At 42.9% G+C, this 15,735-nt stretch overlaps 1 protein-coding gene across 1 annotated transcript; it reads right to left on the reverse strand.

Annotated features, from left to right (window-relative positions):
* Positions 1-8,928: 8,928 nt before the first annotated feature.
* Positions 8,929-10,583, reverse strand: LOC141623528 (NAC domain-containing protein 83). The gene is made up of 3 exons (XM_074439631.1): positions 10,192-10,583; positions 9,824-10,101; positions 8,929-9,527 (listed from the first exon to the last, which is right to left on the reverse strand). The coding sequence occupies exons 1-3, from the start codon at positions 10,373-10,375 to the stop codon at positions 9,198-9,200; spliced, it is 792 nt and encodes a 263-aa protein (XP_074295732.1). The 5' UTR covers positions 10,376-10,583; the 3' UTR covers positions 8,929-9,197.
* Positions 10,584-15,735: the final 5,152 nt, after the last annotated feature.

A 15,735-nucleotide genomic window follows, 5' to 3' on the forward strand; every position in this document is an offset into this window, starting at 1 on the left:
TAAAATTAATAAACAAATTATGTGACACGTTCACCTCTCCCGCGGTTAATATTATTACTTTCACTACATCCCCTGTTAATACTATTACGTTCACTACTTCTTCGGTTACCGTTGTTAGTATAGCTACTCATGCTATTTTTACGGTTAACCAGTTAGTTTTATCAAACTCATATATTTAAATAAATTAATATTTTCTTAAAATCGAATTGTTAGTTAATTTTTCATACTCTATTCGTTGTTTCTACTGTTACTTTCATTACATGTATTGTCACTACTATTACTTTCACTTCTCTCGCCGTCATTATTTTTTCTTTCACTACTCATGTATTTATTATTGTTAATTTTACTACTCCCGTTGCTGCTAGTATGACTTTCAGTACTCCCGTTGCTATTATTGTTGCTTTTACTACTCACATGGGTGGTTACTATCATAGTAGTTGATTATCTAGTTGTATTAAAGTTATATATTTAAATAAATCTGAAATATTATATTATAATGTTATTTAAGAGTAAATTATTATTTACTAATTAATTAAATTACAAATCTAATGAATTATGGAATATTATATTTTTTGGAAATCTGAATTAAATTACTTACCTTTTAATAGTTTTCAAAATATAACTGATGGGGCATATTCTGCACCGCTGACCAAGTCAACATATTGAGCAAGGTCAAAGATATCCACAGCAAGTCAACGACTCATGCAGCCTAGCCGATGCCCATCTACTGTCACCTGGTCTCGGCATGACAACTTGCCGGTAGGGACACATACCGCGTACTCATATCCAAGACCCTCGGCCACGAGTCAGGCCCGCCGGCCGCCATAGAAACCTCGGCCGAGGGTAGATCGATCTTTCCACCGCTAGCCACTTGGCCACTTGGCCACTACGCGACAAAAGGTGAAAGCCTATAAATACTCCTCAACCTTCATTGAGGAAAGGATCCCAACTAATCCACAACTAAACCTAAATACACTATTCATCTGGTAATATCTTCCTTATCTCTCTACAATACACATTCAGCCAAGTAACAACTTATCTCTTAAGTTTACTGACTTGAGCGTCGGAGTGAGTACGCTTGGCACAAAGCCAAGCCCTCAGTTCGTTCATTGTTGCAGGAGAGGCCGTGAGGAACGATTAAGACCAAAGGAGAATCCAACTCAAGACATCATTCAACAAGCCACGGGTGGTAACTATACTTGCTCTGGAATTACACCCGGAACAATTGGCGCCGTCTGTGGGAAAAGACACTAGAAGCTAGTCACATTCATTCCTAAACAAAAAAAAAAAAAACAACAAAAACCCACCCAAAAAGCTAAGATGTCAAAACAACAAGACGCAGTCGTGACCGACGAAACCCCATTCCACCAGGATGACACCTTCAACAATTTCGAGTCGTGCAGCCCTCCACCGGGGGGTAATCCAACCGGAGTTCGGCATGCCAATAATGCCGGACACGCCGCCCCTACCAACCAGGTCACCATCATGGGACATGTGGTTGACATAGCGAAACCGAAAATGGTCTGGACCTAATTAGTAATACGCTTTGCTCACACCGTCACGCCGACAAGAGCGGCGGAAACCATCCAGAGACCAGGCCCAAACGTGACTCCGAGAAATTTGAACGAGCACCGGGAGAAGCCGACCCAGCCAAGTCGCGGGGAGCCCAAAGTGGGCGTGGTAGACCTAAGTCCTTCCCGCACTCATGGGAGGACAGCGGCCCCCGCAACACGAACGAGGCTTACCCGGAGGAACCAGAGGAGTCCGACTCGGCAGAGTTGGAGAAGAAGTCCGAGTCGAAGAAGGAGTCCTCCCCGCTACGAGGAGAGGAGCCGGAGTAGGAATGCGAGGAGCCGATCGCCGCGTGTCGTTCGACACATGGTCGAGACGACCCCTCAACGCGCTGCGTCCTAGAAGTCCAGTGCCAACTAAGCTCAAGTTGCCACCCCTATCGTACAAAGGAGATAGTGATCCAGCCGACCACGCTGAGGCTTTCGAGTCTTACATGTCGGTATGGGAGCAGCCCGATGAGGTCTGGTGCCGAGTCTTCCCAACAACTTTGCATGGGATGGCTCAAAGTTGGTACAAAGGGCTTCCCGACGGCTCGGTATACTACTACGCCGACCTAAGAGACGCCTTTCTAGCCCAGTACTCTTGCAACAAGAGAAGGGCCGTGGAGACATCGGACCTCCTAACTATCAAACAGGAGGGGGGCGAGTCTCTACGAAGCTATGTGAAGAGGTTCGATGGAAAGGTCCAGCAGATTCGAGAAATTAATCCCGAACTGGCGGCCTTCGCGCTGATGAAGGGCCTCCCGAGGGGAGACTTAAAAAATGAGCTCATCAAGTGCGGGGGCCTGAGCTTGGATGCCGCCAGGAGAATGGCCGACCAGGCCATCAAGGTAGAAGACTATCACAACACATGGGTAGGCCCCAGCGAGGCCGAGCCCTCCGAAAAGAAGAGCCACCGGGAGGACAACCCGGATGAGAGACGCCGCGACAACAACGGGTCACGGTCCGATGAAAGACGCCGTGAGAATAATAGGTCACGGTCGGACAAACCTGCCAGGAGACAGGACTCGACAGGCGCCGGGTGGAGTTCGGGAACGTACCACCAGAGGCGGTATAGTGATAAAACCCCTCTCGTCGTATCAGCCGCCGAGGTCTTTGCCCTGAGCAAAAGCGAGGGCCAGAAGTGGGAGAGACCCCCCAAGCCAAAAAGTGACGGTGACACGAACCAGTACTGTGAGTACCACGGCCACACCGGCCACTTAACCAACGACTGCCGGCATCTAAGGAATGCCATTGAAGAGCTGATCCGGAAGGGGAGCCTCGGCAAGTACGTTGCCAAAGGCCAAAAGACTGACGCCGACGGTTCAGGTAAGAAATCCGTCTTCGAACGGATAGGAGTGATCCACGTTGTCATCGGGGGCAACGAGAACGGAGGGTCCGCTCACGGGTACAAACGGCACCTGAACGAGCTATATCAGGCCATCAACTTTGTGCCCAACACAGCGATCCCCGCTTCCAACATCCCCGATATAACCATCGGAAGGAAGGACTACGAAGGAGTCATCGCTCCTCACAGCGACCCACTTGTAGTCAATTTGGACATATCCAACCACCTGGTCAAGAGGTGCCTGATTGACACAGGCGCATACACGAACATCATGTTCAGGGAGTGCTTCCTCAGCCTCGGCCTGAAAGTCAAGGACTTGAGCCCCTGCACCAACCCACTATACAGCTTCTCCGGAGCCGGCCTGGTACCACTGGGGTCGATCAGACTCCCGGTGACTTTCGGCGAAAAGAATGCGGCTAAGAATGTCCTGGCTGAGTTCGTGATCATCGACGGCTCGTCCGCCTACAACGTTCTCATAGGCCGAGTCACCCTGAGCGAGGCTGACGCAGTGATGTCCATCCGGGCCCTAACACTGATGTATGTCTCGGACCGGGGGGAGGCGCATAAGCTCGTCTCCAAAGACGAGAATGACGAGGTGGTCAACGTCCAGATAGCCGCCAGAGGATGCAACATGCAATCCCTCAAAGTGGCAAAGAAATCAGAGAAAGGGAAAAGTCTATCCTTACAACAGGAGGGCGGCCTCATGGATGTAACTAGTGGCTGACTAAGACGCTGTGCCTTTGATAGGCCATTAGGACGCTGGTAATCTCGGGAATACTCTATGTAGCGGCGGAGGTGTCCAAAACAGCTGTGGGCACCCCGACGCGTGTTTTTACCTAAATGAAAAAACATCCAAGTCTTCCATCAAAATGTTCATTCTTCCCATAGTAACTAGGAAGCAGCAGACGCCAACTCACACTGTCATACCGACAAGAGCGGCAGTCTCATGAAGAAATAGGCGCCGTCGCAGTCACCCCAAGTAGTAGACGCCACGGCAGTCACCCTAAGAGGTTGGACGCCGTCGCAGTCACTCCAAGTGGTAGACGCCGCGGCAGTCTCATGAAGAAATAGGCGCCGTCGCAGTCACCCCAAGTAGTAGACGCCACGGCAGTCACCCCAAGAGGTTGGACGCCGTCGCAGTCACTCCAAGTGGTAGACGCCACGGCAGTCTCATGAAGAAATAGGCGCCGTCGCAGTCACCCCAAGTAGTAGACGCCACGGCAGTCACCCCAAGAGGTTGGACGCCGTCGCAGTCACTCAAAGTGGTAGACGCCGCGGCAGTCTCATGAAGAAATAGGCGCCGTCGCAGTCACCCCAAGTAGTAGACGCCACGGCAGTTGACCCCAAGAGGTTGGACGCCGTCGCATCACTCCAAGTGGTAGACGCCACGGCAGTCTCATGAAGAAATAGGCGCCGTCGCAGTCACCCCAAGTAGTAGACGCCACGGCAGTCACCCCAAGAGGTTGGACGCCGTTGCAGTCACTCCAAGTGGTAGACGCTACGGCAGACTCATGAAGAAGCAGATGCTGGCTCACACTGTCACACCGACAAGAGCGGCAATCACGACCATCGCAGTTGATACTCGCAAAGCAATCAAAATGCCTTAGAAGCGTTAACACGATTGAGATACGCGCTCTAGACTGCCTCGGCCAAGCCGAGGCGGAAACAAAAGAGACACTCAATTAATAACGTAAGGAGACAACCCAGACGAAGACAGAGACGCTAAAAGTACAGTTGAGGCTCAAATACTAGCGCAAGAAAAAGAAGTAAGGTAAAAACCTCGGCCGGGCCGGAGGCAGAAGAAACGAGCTCTTATTAAAAAAATGTTCAACGAATTACAAGAAATTACAAGGACAAACCAAAAGACAAAAGGCTACGGATATCATCTCCCTATATGCCGTTGCTCGCCATCGCAGCGAGTAGCAGCCTTCTTCGAGGGGCAACCCAGTAGCTCCCTTAGCAGCCTCAGCTTCAGCAGCCCCAGCCTTAGCCTCGGCAGCCTCAACTGCCCTTGCCCAATCGGCTTCCTCCTTGGCCGCTTTAGCCTTCTCAGCGATAGCTGCCGCCTCCTCGGCCGCTTTTTGCTCTATCTTCACTCTCGCCGCCTCCTTGACCCTCTCCTCCACGACTTTCTCCTTAGCTTCGAGCTTATCGTCAAACAGCTCGTCATATTTGTCCCACGGAAAGGAACCTTCAAGAGGAAAAAGCTCCTCAATTACTTCCCACAGCGGTACCGCCGGCCGGATCCGGAATTCGGAACACAGGTCAGGGAGCATTTTGGTTTGGAGCATCTCAATGTCGTCCTCCTTTTGCCTGATGATGGCCTCCTTGCTCCGGATCACCTTCCCCTGGATCTGAAATTTGCCCCTAAATTCATTCCTCTGCTGGAGATAAAGGTCGGCGTGCCTCTGAACAAGGTCACACTTCTCCAGCAACTTTGCAACTTCGGCCGCAGCAGCCTCGGCCTTGGCTCTCTCAAAGAAGGACCTCCTTTTCAGCGTCCTCCCTAAGCTTTCTCTCGCCCAAGAGCGCTTTCTCGACATCTCCCTAAGCCTTCGCTCATTGAGGAGATCCAGCCTCGCCTTCGCGGCCACCTTCTTAGTGACATCAAGCTCAAGAGCGGACTGAGCCACGGCCTTCTCTTGCTCTATAATGCGAGCACCGGCCAGCTCGTTCCACCTCGCCAGCTTCTCATCCTCTGAAAGAAGGACCTTGCTGGCATCCATCTTGAGCTTCTTCCGGCTGACCCATCTGTCATGCTCCGCCTTAGTCTCACACCGCAAATTCACTTGGTGTTGAAAGGAGAGGGGCAGCGGATAGTCATCCGGCACCTTAACATACACCCACCGATCTCTCCAGTCTTTACAAGAAGTAAGTTTGTCAACAGAAACATAACCTTTCTCCGTGTGCACACCGTACCAACCGACGCGGCCAGCGATTGTGACTACTGGAGATAATGAAGCCGGCGGAATAAATTCACCGTCGGGGCCTCCCCCTTGAAGAGACAAAGCCACACAAAGCCGACTATCGTCCTCATGGCCAACGGATGCAGTTGGGCCACGGCGACGTTCATAGCCTTAATGATGGCCATCACGTACTCATTCAGCGGAAACCGGAGCCCGAACTCCAAGTGTCGCATGTATACGCCGGTATGGCCCGGCGGAGGGCAACAGACGGCTCGACCCTCCTCGGGATAACAATCTTGTACCCCCGCAAAAAAAAAAAAAAATGGCCCTCGAAAAATTCCTCACCGTAACAACCGGCCAACTTATGGGTCCAAGTTCGGTCAACGCGCACCTTGCAGACGTCACCGTGATCCATAACGTACCGCCTCACCTCTTTGGGACGAGCCTCTTCAAAGATCATCACCAAAATCGTCCGCGTCATCATCGACATCGAGTCATCCTCCCATTCCTCCAAAATTCGAGGATCGACTTCGGAGACGGAGACCGGGGCCCCTGTGCCTTATCGGGAGGGCGTCCAACTTCTCCCCTCATCAAGACGCGACGGGGAACCCCGGCGCCGGCCTACTAGGACCGGCATCAGCAGAAGACATGTTTACCATAAAGACTTACAAAATTAAGAAATGGAAAGTTTGTTTGTTTACCTTAAAAAAAACACTCGCCGGAATGACAACTGAGAAAATTAGAAGACAAAGAAACCTTTGAAAGTTTAGAGGAAAAATTTTGGAGAATGAAATTGGTGACCAATTTCACGGAGCAACTGCCCTATTTATAGGGAAAAGCCCATGAAGAAGGACCAATCGAGAACTGACCCATGAAGCGTCAACCAATCGGGCGTGCGGACACGTGTCGGACATGCAACCACGGGATGTCAATCGTTGCAACAGTTAGACGTCAATCAATGCAACAGTGACCAAGCGTCTTCAACACGCCTATTCATATCTCCTTGCCTATTCACCTTCCTCAACAAATTCCCAAGCATCTGTTCTCCGCCGGCCACATGATCAACCAAGCTAAGTAGCGCGGCCGGGGCAATCAAAAACAACCGGCACTCTCAACCCTGGTCTCGGCCGGCGTCACTTTCTTTTCCACATCGGATGCCCTTTACGCATCCATGTGGAGGGGGGATATGGTACGGCCTAAGAAAGACCAGGCCGAGGTAAAAGAAGCCGCCGCAGAAGAAGCCGATGCAGGAAATTTCCCGCAAATTATTTACGCAGAATATACGCTTAAACGAACATCAGAGCCCATACCACGGCATAGACTACGCTGGGGCAAATTGATGGGGCATATTTCGCACCGCCGACCAAGTCAACATATTGAGCAAGGTCAAAGATATCCACAAAGAAGTCAACGACTCATGCGGCCTTAGCCGAGCCGATCGGCCCATCTACTGTCACTGGGTCTCGGCATGGCAACTTGCCAGCCGGGACACATACCCGCGTACTCATATCCAAGACCCCTCGGCCACGAGTCAACAGGGCCCGCCGGCCTGCCATAGAAACCTCGGCCGAGGGGTAGATCAGTCTTTCCACCTGCTAGCCACTTGGCCACTACGCGACAAAAGGTGAAAGCCTATAAATACTCCTCAACCTTCATTGAGGAAAGGATCCCAACTAATCCACAACTAAACCTAAATACACTATTCATCTGGTAATATCTTCCTTATCTCTACAATACACATTCACCAAGTAACAACTTATCTCTTAAGTTTACTGACTTGAGCGTCGGAGTGAGTACGCTTGGCACAAAGCCAAGCCCTCAGTTCGTTCATTGTTGCAGGAGAGGCCGTGAGGAACGATTAAGACCAAAGGAGAATCCAACTCAAGACATCATTCAACAAGCCACGGGTGGTAACTATACTTGCTCTGGAATTACACCCGGAACAATAACATATACTTATATTATATTTCTGTATGTTAAATAATTAATATCTTTATACTAATTAATACCATAAGTGGGACCCGTTATTTTAAGGAAACTCGCCATATTCTAGTATTCTCTAAATTTATATTTTTAACCAAAACTATATAATATTTACATTGAAGTCCCTTGTTCAGGTCCATCACACAACGCCAGCGATTAAAGTATAATTAATTTGTATAAATTTATTTAATTACATAGAAGTCTCTTGGTATCTGGAATTAATATATAGTATTGATATTAGGGAAAATGTATATGTAGGAATTAATTTGATTATGTTTAGGGAAAATGGTATGACATGGAAACTTTATGAAAAAATATGTGTGAAAAAGTAATTCCGTATTTTTATTAGGAAACTGATAGGATTTATACAAAATCTAATACGGAGTATGAAATAATATATCATTAAATTTCCCGAAACCTGCTTTTAACTTTTAAGTGCATGCCTGATTAGAATTTATTGAAAGATCGAATATGAAATATTATATCATTAACTTTCCCGAAACCTGCGTTCTAAATATATTGTCATGCACACTGACTTCCGGGTCGGACAAGCGGGTTGAATGTATGGGGCGAACAATGAACAATGCTAGTACGACTTTATTTTTATGAGGACAATGTTCGAATTATGCAAAGGTCAAATATGAAATAAATCATTAACTTTCTTAAAACCCGTGTTTTAAATGCATGCCTGATAGAATTTACAGAAAGATGAAATATAAAAAAAAATTGAAAGTACAATTACAGAATTTGGCATCGATTAATTTAATACGGTTTTATTTTTATTAGGAAACTGATATAATTTATGGAAAGATCAAATATGAAATATTATATCATTAACTTCCCGAAACCTGCTTATAAGTACATTGTTCATGCGATCCCTAATTTTGGCTGTCGGACGAGCGGGTTCAAGGTATGGGAAGAACCATAAACAATTCTAGTGCATATGGTAGTGTACAAACCACATTTATTATAGGCCGATTACCCTTTCTAAGAGGGCATGAGACTTGAGAGACTCCAACAAGTAGAATATTGTGACAGGTAAATTAGTCATGGAGGTTAACTAAGTTTCAAACCTTGTGTTACTTGTTAGATACTAAGAATCACTTTCTTTTTGCTCAAATTTCAATTCAAGAAGACGAAATTTTCTTCGGAAACTCGACTTTTGATTGACAATTGCAGATTACAGGACAAAAGAAACCATCTTTTACAGCGAAATTCTAAAAACTCATGATTTACCCTCAATAATTGTTGCCCATTTGGGCATTGAGGTACTAGAAAGCGACATGATCGAAAAGAAGGGAAAACTTAGATGGTTATTTTCCTGATTGTTACTTGCTGGATGAGTACATAATTAATTTAACACTAACTTAAAAATATAATTTAACTTTCCTTGGAAGAAAGTTGTGGGGGTTAAAGATTTCTTCCAAGAGATGAGAAACTATGGCAGCAGCTACTGCTTTCCTCATGATCTTCGGACGACGAACCGTTTTTGTCGAGTTGACCGTGACGCTCCAATTGGGTCAAATCACTGGAGCCAGACGAAGAGGAACAAGGAGCAGGAAGGTTCAAATCGTAGAAAACAGGTCTATCAATCCTTGGTTTGTTATTATTAACATTATCCAACTCTTGACAAACAATCCCTTGTTCATCCTCCTCATGATCATTCTTGCTACCTGCATTGTTCCTTTTCTTTAGAAAAATCCTGCACAAAACCCAATCTCCTGTTGCTTCCCTTGTTTTCTGCAAAACCACCAAAAAAAAAAAAAAAGTCAACCACTTTGTTAAAAAGAAAATCATTTGTTTAATGATCAAATACTAGATTAAAAATGTAGGGACATAATCATAGCTCTTTAGATTCCTTCTAATAATTCCCTTATAATTAACTTCATCCTAAACTCTCTTTTATTAAAGTTCAATCATTAAAATTAAAACTAAAATCCCCCTGGCAACACATTTTTGGAAAAGAATTAATAATGAAAATGCTATAATTTATTACTATTATTACTAATCTATTTATTCAGTAAATAATTTTATACCATGTTGGGCTGCGGCAAAGCGGAATCAAGGAGACGGTACTCATGCATGATCCAATCAGTTCTGGAGCCATGGGGAGGTTTACCCCGGTAAAACACCAGAGTCTTTTTCATACCAACAACAACAGGGTTTTTACTGCTTGTTCTTGGGCCACAGACAATGGGCTTATCTTTGCCAGTTGCCTTCCAGTACCCTGAAATTGTAGCCCTGTTTGATCTGTTCCCATTTGGGTACTTTGCTTCCTTTGTGCTGAAGAAGTACCTCTCCTTTCCTTTGTCTCCTGCTCACACATTTCACACACCAATTAATTAATTTCGTTCAAATCGACACGGTCTCACGAAAAGGAAAAAAAAAAAAGAAAGAAAAATACCAGGTAAATCCCAAGGGTCAGACTTGCAAAGGTCAACATCAGGGATGATGGAAGCAGGCAAAGGAGAAGCGTAGACCTTACGTTTTAAGTATTGAAGAACAAGTTCTTCATCAGTGGGATGGAATCTGAAGCCAGGAGGCAACCTTAGCACACCACCATTTTTCACAAAACTCATTTTCTCCATTTGGGTAGAATAATAAATGAGTTTGGGATGAGGAGATGTTGTTTGTTTGTTTGTTGGTAGTTGTGCAAGTCCCTAGAAAGACATGGTTGATGAGAAGTAGAGAAAATGAAAAGAGGAAGAGAAGAGAAGGGAGCAAGTGTTGTTGTTGTATGAAGGGAAAGAGAGGGTGTAAAAGGGTGGCTTCTTTATAGTAATGGGGTCTATCTATGTGTCCACATTGAGTGAGAAAGGTATTCAAGGAATACAATATTGGGGGACTCGTACAATTGGGGTTTTTGCGTAAACCAGACTCAACCTCCTTTTCCCTTGCGACGTTTTTTCCATATTAAAAATTCCCCTATCCGTTTTGTGAGTGGCATTATCCGTCACTTGCTCCGACCCGTCTTCAGCAAGACTAATTGTTAAAAATTATACTTTGTGCTATCGTCCAACATGTTTTGCCTTACACTTCGGCCTTCTACGCTCCATTTCTCTTAAATATAATACCCGTGATATTATCCCAATGTATCAATGACTCTAACAGATTAAATTGTGAGATAAGTAGTCGTATTAAACTCGAGAAACAGGTCCATCAAAAGAGTGCATCTAGGTCATTTCAGGAAAGATTTTTTTTTAGACAAACGTGTACTATTTTATAGAAACATAAGGTTCTATTACATACACACCAACTAAAGCGCAAACCGAGGGGCATTAGATGCCCCTAAACTAGAAGAAACCCGGCTAACATAACTAGTAATACAAACAAACTCGGTAGAAATACAAAGACGACGCCTCTTACGCGGTGAATGGTAGAAGGCATCGAACTGGATTGGACAATCTTCTTTTCTTTTAGAGCTGACAACCATTTTTGGAGTCGTAAATCTGGAGTAGACAGTAGAACCTCCAACCATTACCATCGATTTATTCTTGAATTTAGCGCGATCGCGACCCATTAAACGTCGGCTACAAATCTTGCTTGAGTGTGTCTTCACGGCTGAAAAGATAAACGAACTTTGACTTGACAAATGGTCGAATCGTCCATTCCAAATCGCTCCAAACGTGTATTTTTGATCATTGAAACCTCTCTAACCTCAATGATGGGATCAAAAATCCTCTCGCCGATAAGCATGGTCTCTTGACTTCAAGAGGCTAATCCTCTTCATCGCTGAAGTTGTTCTACTGTCCCAGTGAAATGTCCATGGCTGTACAAAGATTCACGGGCAGAGGAGACGAAAAGGGAACCGCGGCTTCACATGAAAAACTTTCATGGGGAGTTCCCGTCGAGGTAGAAGTTTTAGGGAATAGGGGGCGAACTATTAAAGAGGCCCCGGATTTTGGATGAAAAAATTGCAGCTTCCTTCCTAGCAATAAGTTCTCGTAATCGATGGACGATAGAAACAAATTTTTATGGGCCTGTTTTTTGTTGGAAAAGGAGTATTTGGTAGAGCCAAGGGTAGAGGTACCAAAGCGGTTACAATTACTCTTAACTGACAAAGATGGGTGAGTTGCAGAGATTGAGGCGGAATCCGTATTCATGTCAGAAATCTTGTTACTTTCATTCTGAGGAGCACTTATATCAGCAAGCAACAACTCCGTGCTACTACGAGCAACTTGATTCCCTATCTAAAAAGGCACAGACATACTATCCACAGCAGGCTCAGCATGATGGATTGAATTCTTACCTTTCTTGTTCTTGCTAAGGGGGTCAAAATGATAAGAACTAGTACAACCCAAATCCTTTTTATCTATTATAGATGAACTAGATTGGCTAGCACACCAATTCTGTTGATCACGGCTATCATAGTAACATTATTTGAGCTTTGGCTTCTTGACATACCAAATCAAGAAATAGGCCGTTTCCCTTTTCGAATATCATTAGCTTCAAAAGAATCGTCCACCACACGCTTACCATTTAGGTTAAAAACATGAAGCTTTCTAACTTCATCCAACTCACGAAGAATATCCTTATTTCGAGGCTCCACCGAGACCGCCTCCTCTAAAGTGCAGCGAGCCTCAGATAACTTATTCAAACTTCTAAGAGCGATAGCTTTACGAAAGAGGGCCTTGGCATGGCGAGGATAAAAATTCAAAACCATCGAACATAGAATTAATGCCCCATCGAAAGCACGTAATTTAATAGCAGAAACAGCTAAATTTAAAGACAAAAAAATTGCTAGGCTTGAAAGAGAGTTTAAATCAAGATCGGACACATCCTTCAGAATATCACTCAAGAGACGACATGCTTTGTCATAGCAGGCACTCGCCTCGACAAACTGATTTTGTCTAAAAAGGTCATTACCTAAGTCTTTAAAGGCATGAATTTTAGAAATGGGGGAATCATCTAAAAGGGAACAAACAAGATTCAAGCTATCATCATCCTCTGACACAACACAACCATGGAAATAACCAAAGAACTCAAGAAAATCGGCACAAGATGTATGATTCATGAGGTAGTCGATCTAGCTGATAGAAAAGGTTTAGAAAAAGCAGCAATTAAACTACACCAACAGAGTACACCTAACAAACACGCACCAAAGCAATATTACTAAAATCAAACAAATTATAAAAGCAAGATAACAAACCAGAACTAAGAGAAATTAAAATGAACACAAAAAACCGTATGACCGATTCAGAAGTGACAAAAGGAGGACGGGAAGCGAGGTAACATCCGACCACCACAAAGACGGAATCTGGACAGACAACCACCGAAACTTTTTCGAAATATAGAATCTTGGAGCTTCTCGCCGGCGACCTGAAGGGTGCTGATGAGGCCGCCGGCGAGAAACGAAGAAAATATGGCGGTGGTGTTCGGGTTTAGGCGGTTAGGGTTTTGCTCTTCTGGGAAATCCATTTCAGGAAAGATTGAATATGAAATAATATATCACTAAATTTCTCGAAACCCGCATTTTAAGTACATTGCTCATGCGATCATGCACACTGACTTTGCAGGTCAGACAAGCAGTTTTAATGTATTAGACGAATAATGAACAATTCTAGCGCATATATGGTAGCCTACAAATAACATTTATAGGCCGATTACCCTTTTTAAGAGAACTTGACCTCGATGAGTACGACTTTTTTTTATTAGGACACTGATAAAATTTATGCAAAGATCAAATGTGAAATAATATATCATTAAGTATTTGGAAACCTGCATTTTAAGTGCATGCCTGAAAGAATTTACAGAAAGATAGAATATGAGATAATATATCATTAAATTTCCCGAAACCCGCGTTTTAAATAAATTGTTCATAAATGTGGCTTTAGTAATTTTACACTTTTTAAATATCCTTCTCTCTCTAAAAACTCTCCCCCTTCTCTCTAAAAACCCTAAAACCTAACCCTTCTTGTTTCCGCCGCCTCCGCCTTCCACCTTCCACCTACTGCTCCCCCTCCTTCTACTACCCATTCGCCGGAGATGGGCCAGCCAAAGATTTTGACCCCACTTTCTCTTAGCCTTTGGTTTCTGTTGGAATGTGTCCTCCGACAATAATGCGATCACAACTGTTGATCATGATGATCACATGCTTAAGTCTCATTATAAAGAATACAATTGGGAAGTAATATTTTACTGTCAACTGGTCCACACATATCGGTAATGATTGGCTTACTAGAGTTTGACATTACTGTCGTGAGACGGTGGTGATCAGTTGATCCCCTTAGGTCATACCTAAAGGATAACACACTTAATTGATCATTTAATTGATCGTATGACGATACAGGTCAATTAAATTACTTAAAATTGACGAACGATTTTGGAAGTAATATTTACGTGTCTTGTTGAAATTGATTAAATAAGATACGGTCTAAGTAATTGAATTATTTCATTACTTAGATGAAATTATTGTTTAAGGAAACAATTGCTTTTGAATGAATTAATTATTATAAATACAAGATGTTTTGATTTATAAATTGGTGAAATATTTTGGTACAAGTAATTATGAATTACTAAGTCGATTTTGTATATGACGTAATTTTGTTAATACGTTGATTTTTAATATGTTAAAAATACATAACAATTTTATGTGACATGTGACATGTGACATATGACAAATTGACAATTTGACAAAGATAAAATGGAGTCCATTTTATCCATGTTAGCCGAAAATAATGGGAGGATTAAGGAAATATTATGTTTATTGTGTGAGCATAATGATTTCCCTAATTTTCTAGCCATGCAACCTAGTGATTATTGTGAAGAACAACTAGTGCATGCATTGGTCCCTTCTCTTCCCCCCTTTACCCGGTTTTTCATGGAGCAAAGCCAAGAGTTTTGCTCTATTATTTACTTTATATTCACTATAATGTTAACTAGTGAAAAATTCATTCTATCATCCATCTGAAATAAGAACTTTTAGAAAGATAAAAACTTTCCTCTTCCTTCTCTCTTAACCGGTTTTAAGAGACCAAAATCAAATATTTTTGGGTCAATTTTTATACAAAATTAATATTGTTCTAGTAATATAAATATTAATTTTATTAAGTTGTTGTCTTGGGTATAATACTTTTGGGAGGGATTCTCTTCTTGAATCCTTGTTCATCCTTTAAGGAAAGCTCAAGAACAAGAGAGTAGGAGAACTCTCTTGTGCCCATATAAACCGAAATACCAATGTAAGTTAAAGATTTCTTCTTTAATTGATTATTGTTTGCATGCATAAGATCACCATTTAATTTTATGACTAAATTAACATAAAATATGAATATGTCGAGTTTATAGATCTAGTTTTCTAACAAGCGGTATCAAGAGCCTTGGTTGTTTGCATGCAAATCGGTTAAAAGTGTTTCCGAGTTATACGATTAACATATAAAACTTGTTAAATTTGTGTTATTATGATATATCACGAAAATTATTATGTATGTTAATGTTTCTGGTCCTAAAATATTTTTAGGATATTTTGGTTAATTTATGGATTTTTATTGTTCATATTATATAATAATGGCATTAAAAATATGATTTTATGAATAAAATGTCATTTTCGGACTAAAATTAGCTAAACTTCGAATTTTTCAGTGATTTTTGGATATGTTATCACATATATTATTTTAATATTACCTATAAATTTTCATAATTTTTGGACTTGTTATGCTCGAAATATGGATTTTTCATATTTAAAATCGGATTTAGATGAAAAATAGGTTAATATGAGATAAATTTCGAATCTGGTCATAGAAATTTAGTATGTTGTCACATGCAATTTTATAAAATGTGTGTAAAATAATAGGCTATATTGAAGTCTTTATGCATGATTTATGATTTTTTGAAGAAAAATAGCATAAATAAGTGACTTAATTAGTGAAATATTAATAAAACATACTCCATGACTAAGGAAAAACGTCATATGTTGCATTTTATTATCCATTTCAGATATAAAATTGAAAAG

This window comes from Silene latifolia, chromosome X (assembly GCF_048544455.1).
Source record: "Silene latifolia isolate original U9 population chromosome X, ASM4854445v1, whole genome shotgun sequence".
Taxonomy (NCBI): domain Eukaryota; kingdom Viridiplantae; phylum Streptophyta; class Magnoliopsida; order Caryophyllales; family Caryophyllaceae; genus Silene; species Silene latifolia.

Excerpts from the sequence above, each read along its gene's own strand:
- LOC141623528 (XM_074439631.1), bottom strand. The coding sequence starts at position 10,375 with ATGGAGAAAATGAGTTTTGTGAAAAATGGTGGTGTGCTAAGGTTGCCT. Across the intron at positions 10,102-10,191 it reads TGACCCTTGGGATTTACCTG|GAGACAAAGGAAAGGAGAGG; the intron begins GTATTTTTCTTT and ends ATGTGTGAGCAG. Across the intron at positions 9,528-9,823 it reads CTTTGCCGCAGCCCAACATG|AAAACAAGGGAAGCAACAGG; the intron begins GTATAAAATTAT and ends GTGGTTTTGCAG.